This window comes from Podarcis filfolensis, assembly GCF_964270895.1.
Source record: "Podarcis filfolensis genome assembly, chromosome: 9".
NCBI classification, from domain to species: Eukaryota; Metazoa; Chordata; class Lepidosauria; order Squamata; family Lacertidae; genus Podarcis; species Podarcis filfolensis.
Genome location: NC_139610.1, coordinates 38,401,869 through 38,414,276, shown reverse-complemented (window position 1 = coordinate 38,414,276; position 12,408 = coordinate 38,401,869). Strand labels below are relative to the sequence as shown.

The 12,408-nt window shown below is 41.4% G+C and overlaps 1 protein-coding gene across 2 annotated transcripts in view; it reads left to right on the top strand.

The window, feature by feature from the left end:
• The window catches only part of MND1 (meiotic nuclear divisions 1), a 35,788-nt gene that overhangs the window by 2,892 nt on the left and 20,488 nt on the right, over positions 1 to 12,408 (top strand). For both annotated transcript variants that reach the window (XM_083631391.1, XM_083631390.1), the window contains exons 2-4: positions 2,938 to 3,003; positions 4,260 to 4,317; positions 7,093 to 7,241. In XM_083631391.1, coding sequence (XP_083487517.1) covers positions 2,938 to 3,003; positions 4,260 to 4,317; positions 7,093 to 7,241 — 273 coding nt within the window. The remainder of the gene's footprint in view (positions 1 to 2,937; positions 3,004 to 4,259; positions 4,318 to 7,092; positions 7,242 to 12,408) is intronic.

Here is a 12,408-nt window from a genome sequence, read left to right as displayed (position 1 = left end):
TAAATTTTATCAGTTGTGCAGTTGTTTAGTACAGGGGAACAGTGCCAGAAGAAAAGATGGGAACCCGTAAGGTGTGAACTGAAGAACACTCATATATCTTTACTTCCTAAGCGTCCTGGACGATGAGTTATTCAGGGTGATCTAGAGAGAATATAATTCACGTTAAGCTTTTGAGCTAGGAGTGGGCTAAATATTTAAATTCCCTCCCCCCCCCCAATCTGCTTGCATACTAGCGAAAGGCAGCAAGCTCCTGGTCTTTGTGCATGGACTATAGCATAAGTTTGAATGACCAGTTGTTCATTTCCCCATAGCCTTTGATTATACTGCACATACTCAACAAGTAAGTTTCAATGAAAAGGAAGACACGCAGGAACATGTGGGAAGCTGACTTACATTACCAGCATCCTGTATGGTAAACTGTAATTCTTATTCTTTGTCTGGTTTGCAAGTAGTAGGCTTTCATGCGCACAACTAGTAGAGATGCAGCTGCTTATCCACATTGCAGTGCCATGAACCTGCAGGAAATACCTTGCAGACTAGCACCGCTCAGTAATTGAAATGAAGGGTTAAAAATCTCTGTTTGGGTTGAACCACAACCTCTCTTCAGTCCTGCTGCCAGCAGCTCTGCTAAAGTTCTCATGCTGCTGAGTTTTTAACACTTATAACACCTGTTGCTTCTCACACATTCTGAGAATCACAAGTAAAACCACGCTGGGTTAAAGAGCATGTAGATGTCAGCATTTCCAGGCAAGTATAATAGAACTCTCTGTAGGACAGAAACTTAATATTGCATCTTGTCACTGCTTTGGGTTGAAAACCCACGTCCTGGCATGTTTACTTAACTTGCTTCCCCAAGAGAGTTAAAGGGTTTTTTTTTTTCACACTGTGGCTTGAGACTTTTTTTATGCAATATGTCTCCCAAGTGCATTTTAGTTTTTGTGTTACGCTCCCCAGATATAACACGTATAACAGAGCATGTGTCCCAGCCCTGTATTTAATATTTTGCCTGGTAGCCACAGGCAACTAGGAATTTTGTGCAGGTGAGTGAATTGGCTGATGGAAGAGGGGTAGATCTTTCTCCATTTCTTCTCCTCCAGTCCACTTGGTTTCTGTGGATTAAGTAAACTCGGCTATGTCTTTTCTCTAAGCCTATTTAAGAAAAAGTTTTTTTTAATTAAAAAAAAATAGCCTAGGCCATTATTTTGTGTTTCTATGCTGGCCACACAGAAGGGCCTCCACCTACTCTGCAGCCAGTATGGAAACACAGACTATACAAGCTCTTTCAGGGCTATGGTTTGTTTTGTTTGCAGGCAAGTATATTGTGGTCTCATTTACAAGGCCACTGTGACACACATTTATATATTACTGAGGATGTTGCTGCGGGGGGGGGGGGGCGAACAGCCCTCTTGCTGTGTGAATGGTGGTTACTGCTGTTGCTGCTTCCTTAAAAATATGCATTCTATTACAGTGGTACAATGGGTTACAAACGCTTCAGGTTACAGACTCCGCTAACCCGGAAGTAGTACCTCGGTTTAAGAATTTTACCTCAGGATGAGAACAGAAATTGGATGCCTGCGGCGCAGCGGCAGTGGAAGGCCCTATTAGCTAAAGTGGTACCTCAGGTTAGGAACGGTTTCAGGTTAAGAACAGACCTCCAGAACAAATTAAGTTCTTAACCAGAGGTACCACTGTACTGGAAATGAGCCATGCATAGCAACCCTGTGCATGCTTAATTTGGAATATATCTAACTGAAGGAAGTGTGACTTCTAAGGAGACATGAGTAGATGCAAAAGTATCAAGTAATCAAAATGTATTGATTATTCTGGGAAGTCTCAGATTTTCCTATTGTATGCCATCTCTTGGCATGGCATAGATGAGAGAGGCAAGGGAAGAGAGGTTTGGAGTAAGCAAACAATTACTTCTGTGGTAGTTTACTTAAAAAGAAGAAGCTTATATTGCAGGTGGTGTTAGTCATTGTTTCAAATGTTGTTACTCATCCTAAATGTGCTGCCTGCCAATATTCTGAATGTGGGTCATCATGCTTGATAATGCTTGTGGTGGATAATGAGTGGTGGAATCATATGCTTACCTGGAAGAGCGTCCCACTGAATTCAGAATAGACATGCATAGGTTTGCAGTGTAGGACAGGCTAGCAATATTTAGGATTCATTCAAATGTATTTGGAAGGAGAGGTTATGTAGTTTGCAGCAAGAGTCCTGGGCATACCAATATGGGTTCCCCTCCGACCCTTGGCTTTCCCTGTAACAGCTAATTGCTAAGTTCCTTTTAAAAAATTAAAGTGCCAACAACTGCTGCAAATAAAACCCAGGAGATCGCTCTGAATGTGCATTCCCACTCATATTCTCAGAACTGCATGCAGTTTTTATTCAAGGGGGGTTGTCACAGCAGGCTTTTCTTCTGAAGGGCTGAACATGAACAGAAACTGATTCTGCATATTCCGGTAATTAGGTCTTAGTAGTTCATCGACTACATACGCCAAAATCAATATAATCTAATAATACCAATTAAAGTCTTAATGCACTTATGTTGCCAGACCCACACCAGGTGTAACACCATGACCTCACAACGTATCTTGCCACCCTTCTTTCCCATCTTTTAATGCAGCACCAATTTATGAGCTTCTTATTCCTTCCAGCAGAGATTTAGCCAATTGACTCATTTGGATTCAAGCCAAGATGGAAGGTTCTTGCATAGTAGGCTTATAACTACTATAACCCAAAGCCATCTACTAAAACACTACTTAACAGTCCATATGGGAGGCATAGGAAGTTAATGTGTATACTGAGCAGTTCGATTGTTGCTTTTTATTGTATCTTTCTTTTGTATTTATATTCTGTTCACTGCTTTGGGGACTTTTGAGCCAAAGCACTCTGTTTATATAAACAACAACATAACATGTTTCCCCCCCTATTCAGTCAAAGAAAAGGGGGCTGAGTGTTGAAGAGAAGAGAACACGGATGATGGAAATATTTTTTGAAACAGTAAGTAATACTTTGTTGTTGTAGGTAACATTATAAATATTTTCACAGCATGTATTGACCCAGAATTGAAACATACAGTTGCCAAATGTGTGTAGGGCTGGCCCAGAACTGATTGCTGCAAACTGAATGCTTGTGCCAGAAGCCCCCATAATGTCAGAAAGGATGTGTACTACAATGGGGTGTACTCTCAGCTTGCACAGAGAGCTGGCTGTACCAAAACCAGTATGAGAGCCTTTGACCTGCATTCTCCTTCTGGTATGGTGAGCACCTATTGAAGTTGGCTACCTGTGTGGTTGACAACCAGGACTGCATTAATTAAAGCAGAGATGTTTAAACCCCACACATTCTTGGACTACAGCTCCCATCATCCCCAACCATTGGCCATGCTGACAGGCTGGTGGGAATTGGAGTACAGCAGCATTTTGAAGGGATGCAGCTTTTCCATTCTTTCTTTAAAGTAAGATGTTCCAAGATGTTTTCAGAAATCAATCTGTATGTAGCTCTGAATTGCATAAACCTAAATAACCCCTAGTCAAAGGTGACTATGGGGTGCGGCGCTAATCTTACTTTTTAGGCCAAGGGAGTCGGTGTTTGTCCAAAATGCAGAAATGTCTTCATGCTTGAGACTTCATATATATATGTGTGTGTGTGTGTGTGTGTGTATGTGTGTGTGTGTGTGTGTGTGTGTGTGTATATATATATATATATATATATATATATATATATGGATAATTTACTGTTTCCAATTTGCCCAGTAGCAAGTGTAGACTTGTCTTGATCACAAATAAGTAAGGTGGTTTTAGATCACATTCACACCATACATTTAAACTACATTAATACTGCTTTAACAGTCATGTCTTCTCCTAGGAGGCCTGGTAACTGTAATTTACCCTCAAAGAACTACATTTCCTAGAATCCTTGACAAACTACAGTTCTCAAGATTCCTTGGGGAAAAGCTATGACTGCTAAAATGGTATGAGAGTGCTTTCAATGTACAGTACGGTATGGAATATGACCTTAGATAATTCCTGGGAGCTTCTTTTGCTCCCAGAAAGGCGCAGGTAGGAAATTAATCAGAAGGATTACCAGTTCCCATATGTGAAAGCAGTAATGTGGTGCAGTAACTTATGTAAGCTGCAAAGAGCACTGAGTCATAAACGTTACTCTTAAAACCACAAGCCCTTAGATTAATTGAAGGAATTTCAGAGTCATTGTGTGATTATGGATGATGTGTATGTTATTTTTATTTGTGACAGAAAGATGTATTCCAACTAAAAGACATTGAGAAAATTGCTCCAAAAGAGAAAGGAATCAGTGAGTACCTAGACTTATTTCCCACCAACCTTTTACTCCGAATAGCAAACAGTTTTGCAAGGGTATCACATCATAGCTGTCAACTTTTCCCTTTTCTTGTGAGGAATCCTATTCGGAATAAGGAAATTTCCCTTAAAAGGGGGAAAACGTTGAGAGCTATGTATCACATCCTGTTCATGCATAAACTTTAAGAACGTGATCTAAATAGCAGTATTGTAAGGAACTATAGGAGTGCTGTGCCCTTCATGGTGTAGGTGAGGGGTAGGGAACTGGATCTGACCATCAGGCAGATCCTTACTTCTCCCTTCCACCCCTTGCCCCATGGGCCAAGTTTGGCAGGTAGATGGGGGTGCCCACATATCAATCACCTGTTGTCACAGTCACACCAGGGAACCCATTTTTGTCTTGGTGTCAATCAGCTGATTGTTGGGATTTGCACAGTACCATGTATGGAGTTATGCAAGCCTTGACACCTGGTTGTCAGTGCTTGCAGAAAGCTATGCACAGGTATTTGCAGGAGCTGCCAATCTGCTGGTCTGTGGTGCTTGCAGACTCCCTTTGGCCCAACCACTTATTTGCATGCCTCATACCTGATGTGGGTGTGGCTTGGCTAGAACAGCCTGATGGACCAAATGGAGAGGCCCAGTGGACTGAATTAGGCCTGCAAGCTGGATAGTTCCCCATAGTTGCTGTAGGCTGATAAGGGAGGGACAAGGGAGAAACAAAACATACTGACCTTGTTGTTGGTGTGGAATTTCTACACACATATAACACTTCTTATAAGGTGCCCTGCTGACAGTGCTCATTCCATCGAAATGAAGCCTCTTGCTCCATAATTAATATATAATTGAAATGCTAAAAATGGGCTGTGGGGGAAGGTAGTTGTTTTCTTCTTTGGCCAGACAAGTGATTTATTTTTTTAAATAAAAGGTGAATGCTTAATTTTTTTGGTTTTGTAGCCCATTTTAGGAATTCAAAGTATGTTGCATATAATTGTTTCTGATATACCTGCCAAAGAGACCAGTTCTATTCCCTGTGTCCCTCTGCAATATGTCAGCTGTGGTTATGTCATCTGTGTGCCAGATTTGGGCAGCAGGGGGACATAGAGAGGCAATTTCAGCAATGCTTAAACAAGTCTTAAATTTTTTTACTCTACAAATTTTCTGTACTCTGAACAACATCTAAATCAGGGGTTGCATGACAAGTAGTCAGAGATGATGGGAATTGTATGCCAACAACATTTCAAGAGCCAGAAATTCCCCATACCTGCTCTAGATATGATGAGTTGTATCCAATTGACATTATTAGAAATTACTAACGTAGAATCATTCATTTTAGTGGGCGACCCAGAGTACAACTTGATTCAATACACTAAATAACTTTTATTTGGGCTGATTTTGGAGACTAGAGCTAGGATGTCAAGAGGCCCCAGACTTTGTGTGCATTTCCTTTTGACTAGCTTATTTTATAAATTATAATGAGCTGTGAGATTTAAGATGGCAAGGGCTAGATACCCAAATAAATAAAACTTGCATCATGCTACTATTCAGAATTATCTTGGAACAGGTAGAATATAAAAACAATACCCCTTCCAGTTTAATTTAATAAATAATAATAGTAATAATAATAATACCATGACCTCACAACGATGGCTGTTGAATGAGTTCAATAAGTCCCTTGGAAACTATGGACGTGGCCACTTGACATCTTCCAAGATAATAATGCCCACTCACATTATAAAGAGCTCATAACCCACCTACTCTCAGCAGCCAGAAGCATCATAGCCAGACTGGAGAGACCTGTCAGGAGTAAACATGGTCCAATGGTATCAAATAGTATAGGAAACAGCCTTACTAGAAGAAAACTTAACCAATCATCTAACATGGCGACAAATAGAAGAAGACACCTTCACCCTGGTTGGGTTTCCCTTTATCACATACATAGGCTAACAAGACAACAACAATAAACCGCTGACAGCATACAAATCAATATGTCTAGCCTGACCCAAAAACCCACACACTCACACACATAAACAAATCTCACCACATCCAACCAAAGACAACCAAGCACACCCTAGGCCACCCCAACCCTTCTCACCACCAAGGAAATATAACAGGTGAATAGAAGGAGAACCCACACATGTGACACTGACACAGAACCCCACACATACACTAAGTAGAAAAATAGAAGCATTGCCACTCCACTCCACCCTATGCTCCTTCCCCCTCTTTTCTTCCCAACCTAAATACTGCATGCAACACTAATGTCTCACAACAAATAAGTGATCTGTAGAAAACACAACTTGAAAAAAGAGACAATGCACATATTTTTGTAGACTAAGAAATCTTTAATAAAAATTAAATTTTTATTTTAAAAGAAGTGGCGTCTTGGTACTGACAGTAGCATACCCTACAGAAGCACCCTTAGTTATTCCGCTAGAGTAGAGTCTTATGTCATCCTCTGAGGTGTATGTCACATGAATATCTTCCCATCACATGACAACTTCCATGCCTTGTGGCAGAGATTCTCTCAGAAGTGCAATATGAGCTTCCTGGGTCAGGCCAGTAGCTCATCTAGCCCAGCACCCTGTTCTCACAGTTGCCAGCCTATGGGAAGCTCATGCTCAGCAAGCCTAATTTAATCCATACTGTCCTGCAGTGACTGGCAGAATCTGCCCAAGTACCATACTTGTAGTATATAGTATGGTTTCAGAATTAGCCAGAGTTCTCAATGTCCAGTAAAAGTGTTCTAATGCAGTGTTTTTGTCCTTGACAGCTGCTATGTCGGTGAAGGAGGTCTTACAGAGCTTAGTCGATGATAGTATGGTGGACACGGACAGGATTGGGACTTCAAATTATTTTTGGGCTTTTCCAAGTAAAGCTCTTCATGCAAGAAAGCGTAAACTGGAGGAACTGCAGAACCAGGTAATTCAAGGTTTATAGTCTACCTGCCATCCACCACATATGGATGGAGGTGAAGGCCTGAAGGCCAGCATACTCTCAAGTAACATTTTCCCCCTCTTCTATTCTCACATCAGTTAATAAACCAACATAGTGGTGGTTGTAAACCTGGCCTGTTACATAATTTGAAGCCACTGGCCTTTTCTCTCAAATATTTATTCATTACAACTATTTATAATCCGTTCTTTAGGGCACAAAGACTTTCAGAATGTCTCTGCATGTAACCTAGTTCTTTGGCCCTAGGCATATGTTTTGAGCTGTATGCTTAATAGATAGCACTTAAAATATTTACTGGGCATAATAATCATTTTGCATCCAAGATGTTTAAATTCTAGATTATGACCTCAGCATTCATAGTTTTAACTATGATTAACTTAGATGCATACATAGTTAAGGGCAGCAGGGCGTGGGGTGGAGGAATAATCCAATGTATGGTCTCTTTTCAAAAAGCAGAGTTTGTGCCTTAGGGAAGGTTGGAGGAAATACACAATCCCATGGTCTGTTCTTGATTTCTTTACTACTGTAAAGGAACAACAGTGTGTTCCATCTGTGCTGAGCCTTCTACAGAATTAGTTGATTCTTCAATAAAATAATTATTAAATTGAAATATTCCTCTCTCTGGGAAATGATCTCAGACTTGTATTTTCCCCTGTCGTGGATAGTGTGCCATTCAATCAAGCTGAAGTAAAGCACTGATAGCTGAAGCCAAATTACTTTGGTAATTACAAAGCACCACTACCGCAGAAATCTAGTGAAAAATATACAGGGATGTATTGGTTCCTTTAAGGAAATGAAATTCTAAGATTCATATGGAATGAATGCAGTTAATTTTTCAGTGAATGAATGCCCTGTAGAATGGGGCATTTTAAGTGCTTGCTCAAACTACTTCCTAACAACTTAGAAATCTCTTGTGACTTCAGAAATGAAAAAAAAATCTGAATTTTCTTTCTATACGTTAACAGCTGTTCATTGTACTGTCTGTGGCAAAATGAGGAAAGGGATACTGGTCACAGGGAGGCGAGGATCTGTTTAGTGCTCTGAACCTGGAGGAAAGTATGCTTTAGGGGTCTTTCTTCTTGTTCTCTGTGAGTGGGGGAAGAGACCACCATCCTGTAGCCTACAATTATTCCACTTTCCAGTCTTCTTTTACAGGATTATTGGATACAAAAAGCTTCGTGGTGGTTGTTTGATTAAATGTTAAGCTTTAGTTGACTAATTGTTAAAAAGTGACAGATTTAAATTCAACTGATTGAATTTGATGAAGGTGTTGCCATGTGTTAGGTTTCCAAGGGGTTGCTCGAGAGCAAGCAGGCAAATATCTCCCTGCTCGGCTGAGAAGCCTTGCTTTTGCTGCAAAAATTAACCTTATCTGTGCGGAGCGCCACTCTTCCGTGGCTGACTCAATTGCTGGCAGAATCCGTGAGTGGGCGGTTCCTAAATTTCCCCCAGCAAAGCAATTTCTTGACGCCCAGTCTGCGCTTCCTCTCTCTGCGCGGAAGCCTACTGCGCAAGGAGGGCGTGGGTAACGGAGGACCCCTCTCCTCCCCGCTTTGCCCTGGCAAGGTGTCCTGGCACCGCCTCGCCTCCTCCGAGCCCTGCAGCTCCTCTCCACTGGAGGCGTGGTTACTCTCCTCCATTGAAGAGGAGCTGCTTCCCACGATCCTTGGAGGCTCTCTATAATCCGTTCGGCTTTTCCTCTCTCCCTCCTGAACCGATGGCGGTTCCCTGACACCGTGTTTGCTGTAGTGCGTTTTTGCTGCAAATCTTTGAACTTTACATCCCATAAAACCTATCCTGATCATGACTGCACCAAGAAAGAGATGTTGGGATCATGGTGGCTGCCCAATGAAAATGTCAAGGTAGTGTGCAGCCACTGCAACAAAAAATAAAATTCTATGAATGTTGAAATATATACAGGACAGACAAATTAAAGATTCAGGACAGGCAAAAGAAAGCACTTCTTCAGACAGTGCAAAGTTAACGCCCGGCATCCAGTCCTGTCAGATGTACTGATGGCCACCAACTTAGATGGCTTTAAAAATGTATTGGGCAAGTTCATAGAAGATAAGGCAAGCCATGATAGCTGTGTACTGCATCCAGTTTTGGAAGCAGTATGACTGAATACCAGGAACCGGGGAAGACAAATGAGGAGGGTACTTTGGTCTTGGTGTCCTGTTTGTGGCTTCCTGTAGACAACAGATTGGCCACTGTGAGAACAGGATACTGGACTAGATGGTGCCATTGGTTTAATCCAGCAAGGCTCTTCTTTTGCTCCCTTACAATCTTGCATGCTTTCAGATTGTGTGGGGATAGGGCAGGCACAGGCAAACTCGGCCCTCCAGATGTTTTGGGACTACAACTCCCACCATCCCTGACCACTGGTCCTGTTAGCTAGGGATGATGGGAGTTGTAGTCCCAAAACATCTGGAGGGCTGAGTTTGCCTATGCCTGGGATAGGGTACCAACCGTGGGGTGTCATGGCTAATCATTCTTTAATGTTGGAGAATATTAATGCGGCAGGTGCTTTTTAAATACGTGCCAAATACATTTATGCATTACTTTGTATATGCTTCAAGTTATTTTATTTAACAGAACAGGACTAGGTACTCAGCTATTACTTTCAGCAGGTTGTGGATCAGCCTGATCAGCTATAGCTTCAAGAGTAAATGTTCCGACCAATGTGTCATTGTTGTTTTAATATTGCTGTTTCTCTTGATTAAAGGTTTCCTTAAGCTCCTGCAAAACCTGTATTAGATTCATGCATATAGGATTTGTTCATTGTGAATAGTGAGTTGTGTTAGAACAGTTGGCCACCCCCACCTACCTCTGTTATCCTGCAGAGTTCAAGAAGACAGGACTGTTACAACATTTCTTAAGTATGTTTTTATCTGGTTACATAAGGTTTAAGGTATACCTATTAGTTACTAGTGTGGGGGAGGATATTGTCATAATATTTATATACGGGCTCTAACGAAGCCTTGTACAAAAAGAATTTTACAACTGGTGTTGCCTGCAGGCTCACAATGTAATTCTTCAGAAAAGTAACTTAATTGTGTGCCTCATTTGAGTATGGCTTACAGGATTGTAAAATAGTCTAATGAGATGTCAGTGACTGTGTTATTTTCTATTTGATGCTTATTGGATTTATGGCACAGGTGCCCCCAAAGATTCCATTGTTGCAGCTTTTATTATTTACCACTTCTTTTCATAAACAACATGCTGTACAGAACACAGAATGCAATCTAGTCTCTACTCATAGGGCACTGCTTAAAGGACAGAAAAAGGAACTTTTCTTAGGAGTGGGGACAGCTGTGTATGAGTCACAAAGGCAGGAGTGAGAGTTTAAAGCAATGCATGTTGACATAACAAGCAACCTAGTATGCTGGTTGTGTCTTTATTGAAGTGTGCTGTCATAGTAAATTGATATCAGAATAAATGTTAGTTGATAACCAGTTTCTATAACCAGGCGTGCTTAAATCACCCTCCTTCTCACAGGTCAATTTGGAATGGGCTCTGGTAAAACAAATTATTTTTTAAAAAATCAGGAAATAGAAACCTGGGCTGGAATAAAATTACCTGGTGCTGAAATGACAACAAAGTAAACTCAAAGTACCACCACTAAAAAGTGTCTTATACCAATTGTCATCCATTGATGGCACCTGGAGAAGGACCTCAGTAAAAATATAATAATAATAATAATAATAATAATACTCCACCCATCTGGCTGGGTTTCCCCAGCCACTCTGGGCGGCTGCCAACAGAATATTAAAAATGCGATAAAACATCAAACATTAAAAAACTTCGCTAAACAGAAGATTAGGTGGAGACAGGTGATCTTTAAGGTACCTTTGTCACACAGGCAGCTGCTTTATGCGGAATCAGACCTATTAGTCTCTCTAGATCAGGTATGTCTAACTCCCAAGAGACTGCGATCTACTCCTACAGTTGTTGACCTTTTTTTTGGCCAATTGATCTGGATCACACAGTCGACCAGGGATGCCCCGCGATCAACCAAGATAGTGATCGACTGGTTGGACATGCCTGCTCTAGATCAGTGTTCCTTGTATTGATGTTGCGATTTCATCCAGAAGACATTCCCAGGCCTACTTGAAGTTGCTGGTGAATATCACTGACCTATGGCCCTCCCCCAAAGCATTAAAGGTCAAAGCTAGTCCGTTAAATTGGGCCTGGAAGTGGATTGGGAGTAGTGAAGTTGAAAAATACTCTTACTTTCCAGTCCCAATTAGCAAAATCAAAGCTCTATTTTGAAATAATTGAAGTTTGTCAGCAGCCTTCAAAGGTAGTCCCACCTGCAGTGCATTTCAGTAGTCCAAACAGGAGCTTGGAAGAGCCTTGCAACATCGTCTCTATGCTGTCCTAGAACACTGGTGCAAAATCCCAAGCACCAGAATTCCTGACAACACTAGTAAACACCCAGGAGCCCTTGGAGGTACATTTTGCAGAGGTTCAGGCACATGAGATGCTGCTGCTGTGCACGAGGCCTTGGGATGTAGGAAAATATGGAAATGCTATTTAGTGGGCTAAAGAGCCAGGAGAGCTGCAGACTTGGCAAACCAAACTGGACCTAAACTACAGAGAAGGTTTCAAACTGGCTCAAAGGAGTTTGGGGGCGTGGGGCTGAAATATTTAAACTCCCAAAGTGTCTGGTCAGAGATTCCCTTGGCCTCGTTTTGCCCTGATGTGCAAGCTTTCAACAAACAGGGAATCCTTTTCATAAGGAAGTTTTCAAACGTGATCTTGCAGTTTGCAATCAGAAGTGGCAGTCCAAAAAGGACTGTACAATATGCAAAATAAAATAAAATAAAAATTCCCCACATTTGAATTGGGCCTTAATGTTCTGCTTGGCATACCAACAAATTTCTGTGTTGCCTTTGGTTTAGAAGATACATGTGCTAAAATGTGTTTTTATCCACATGCAACCAAATTCATGCTTTATACATAGACTGGGAAGATTTACTCCCCTCAAAAGAAAGTTCTGTCAGTATTCAAAGACACCCATTCAGCAACTGCTGTTATAAAACCCTACAGTTTTTTTAGCCTTTGAGGAATTGCTGAACCACACCCAGCACATTTTGGGCCAGCAATGATGTCTGACTCATCTGCACCCAAC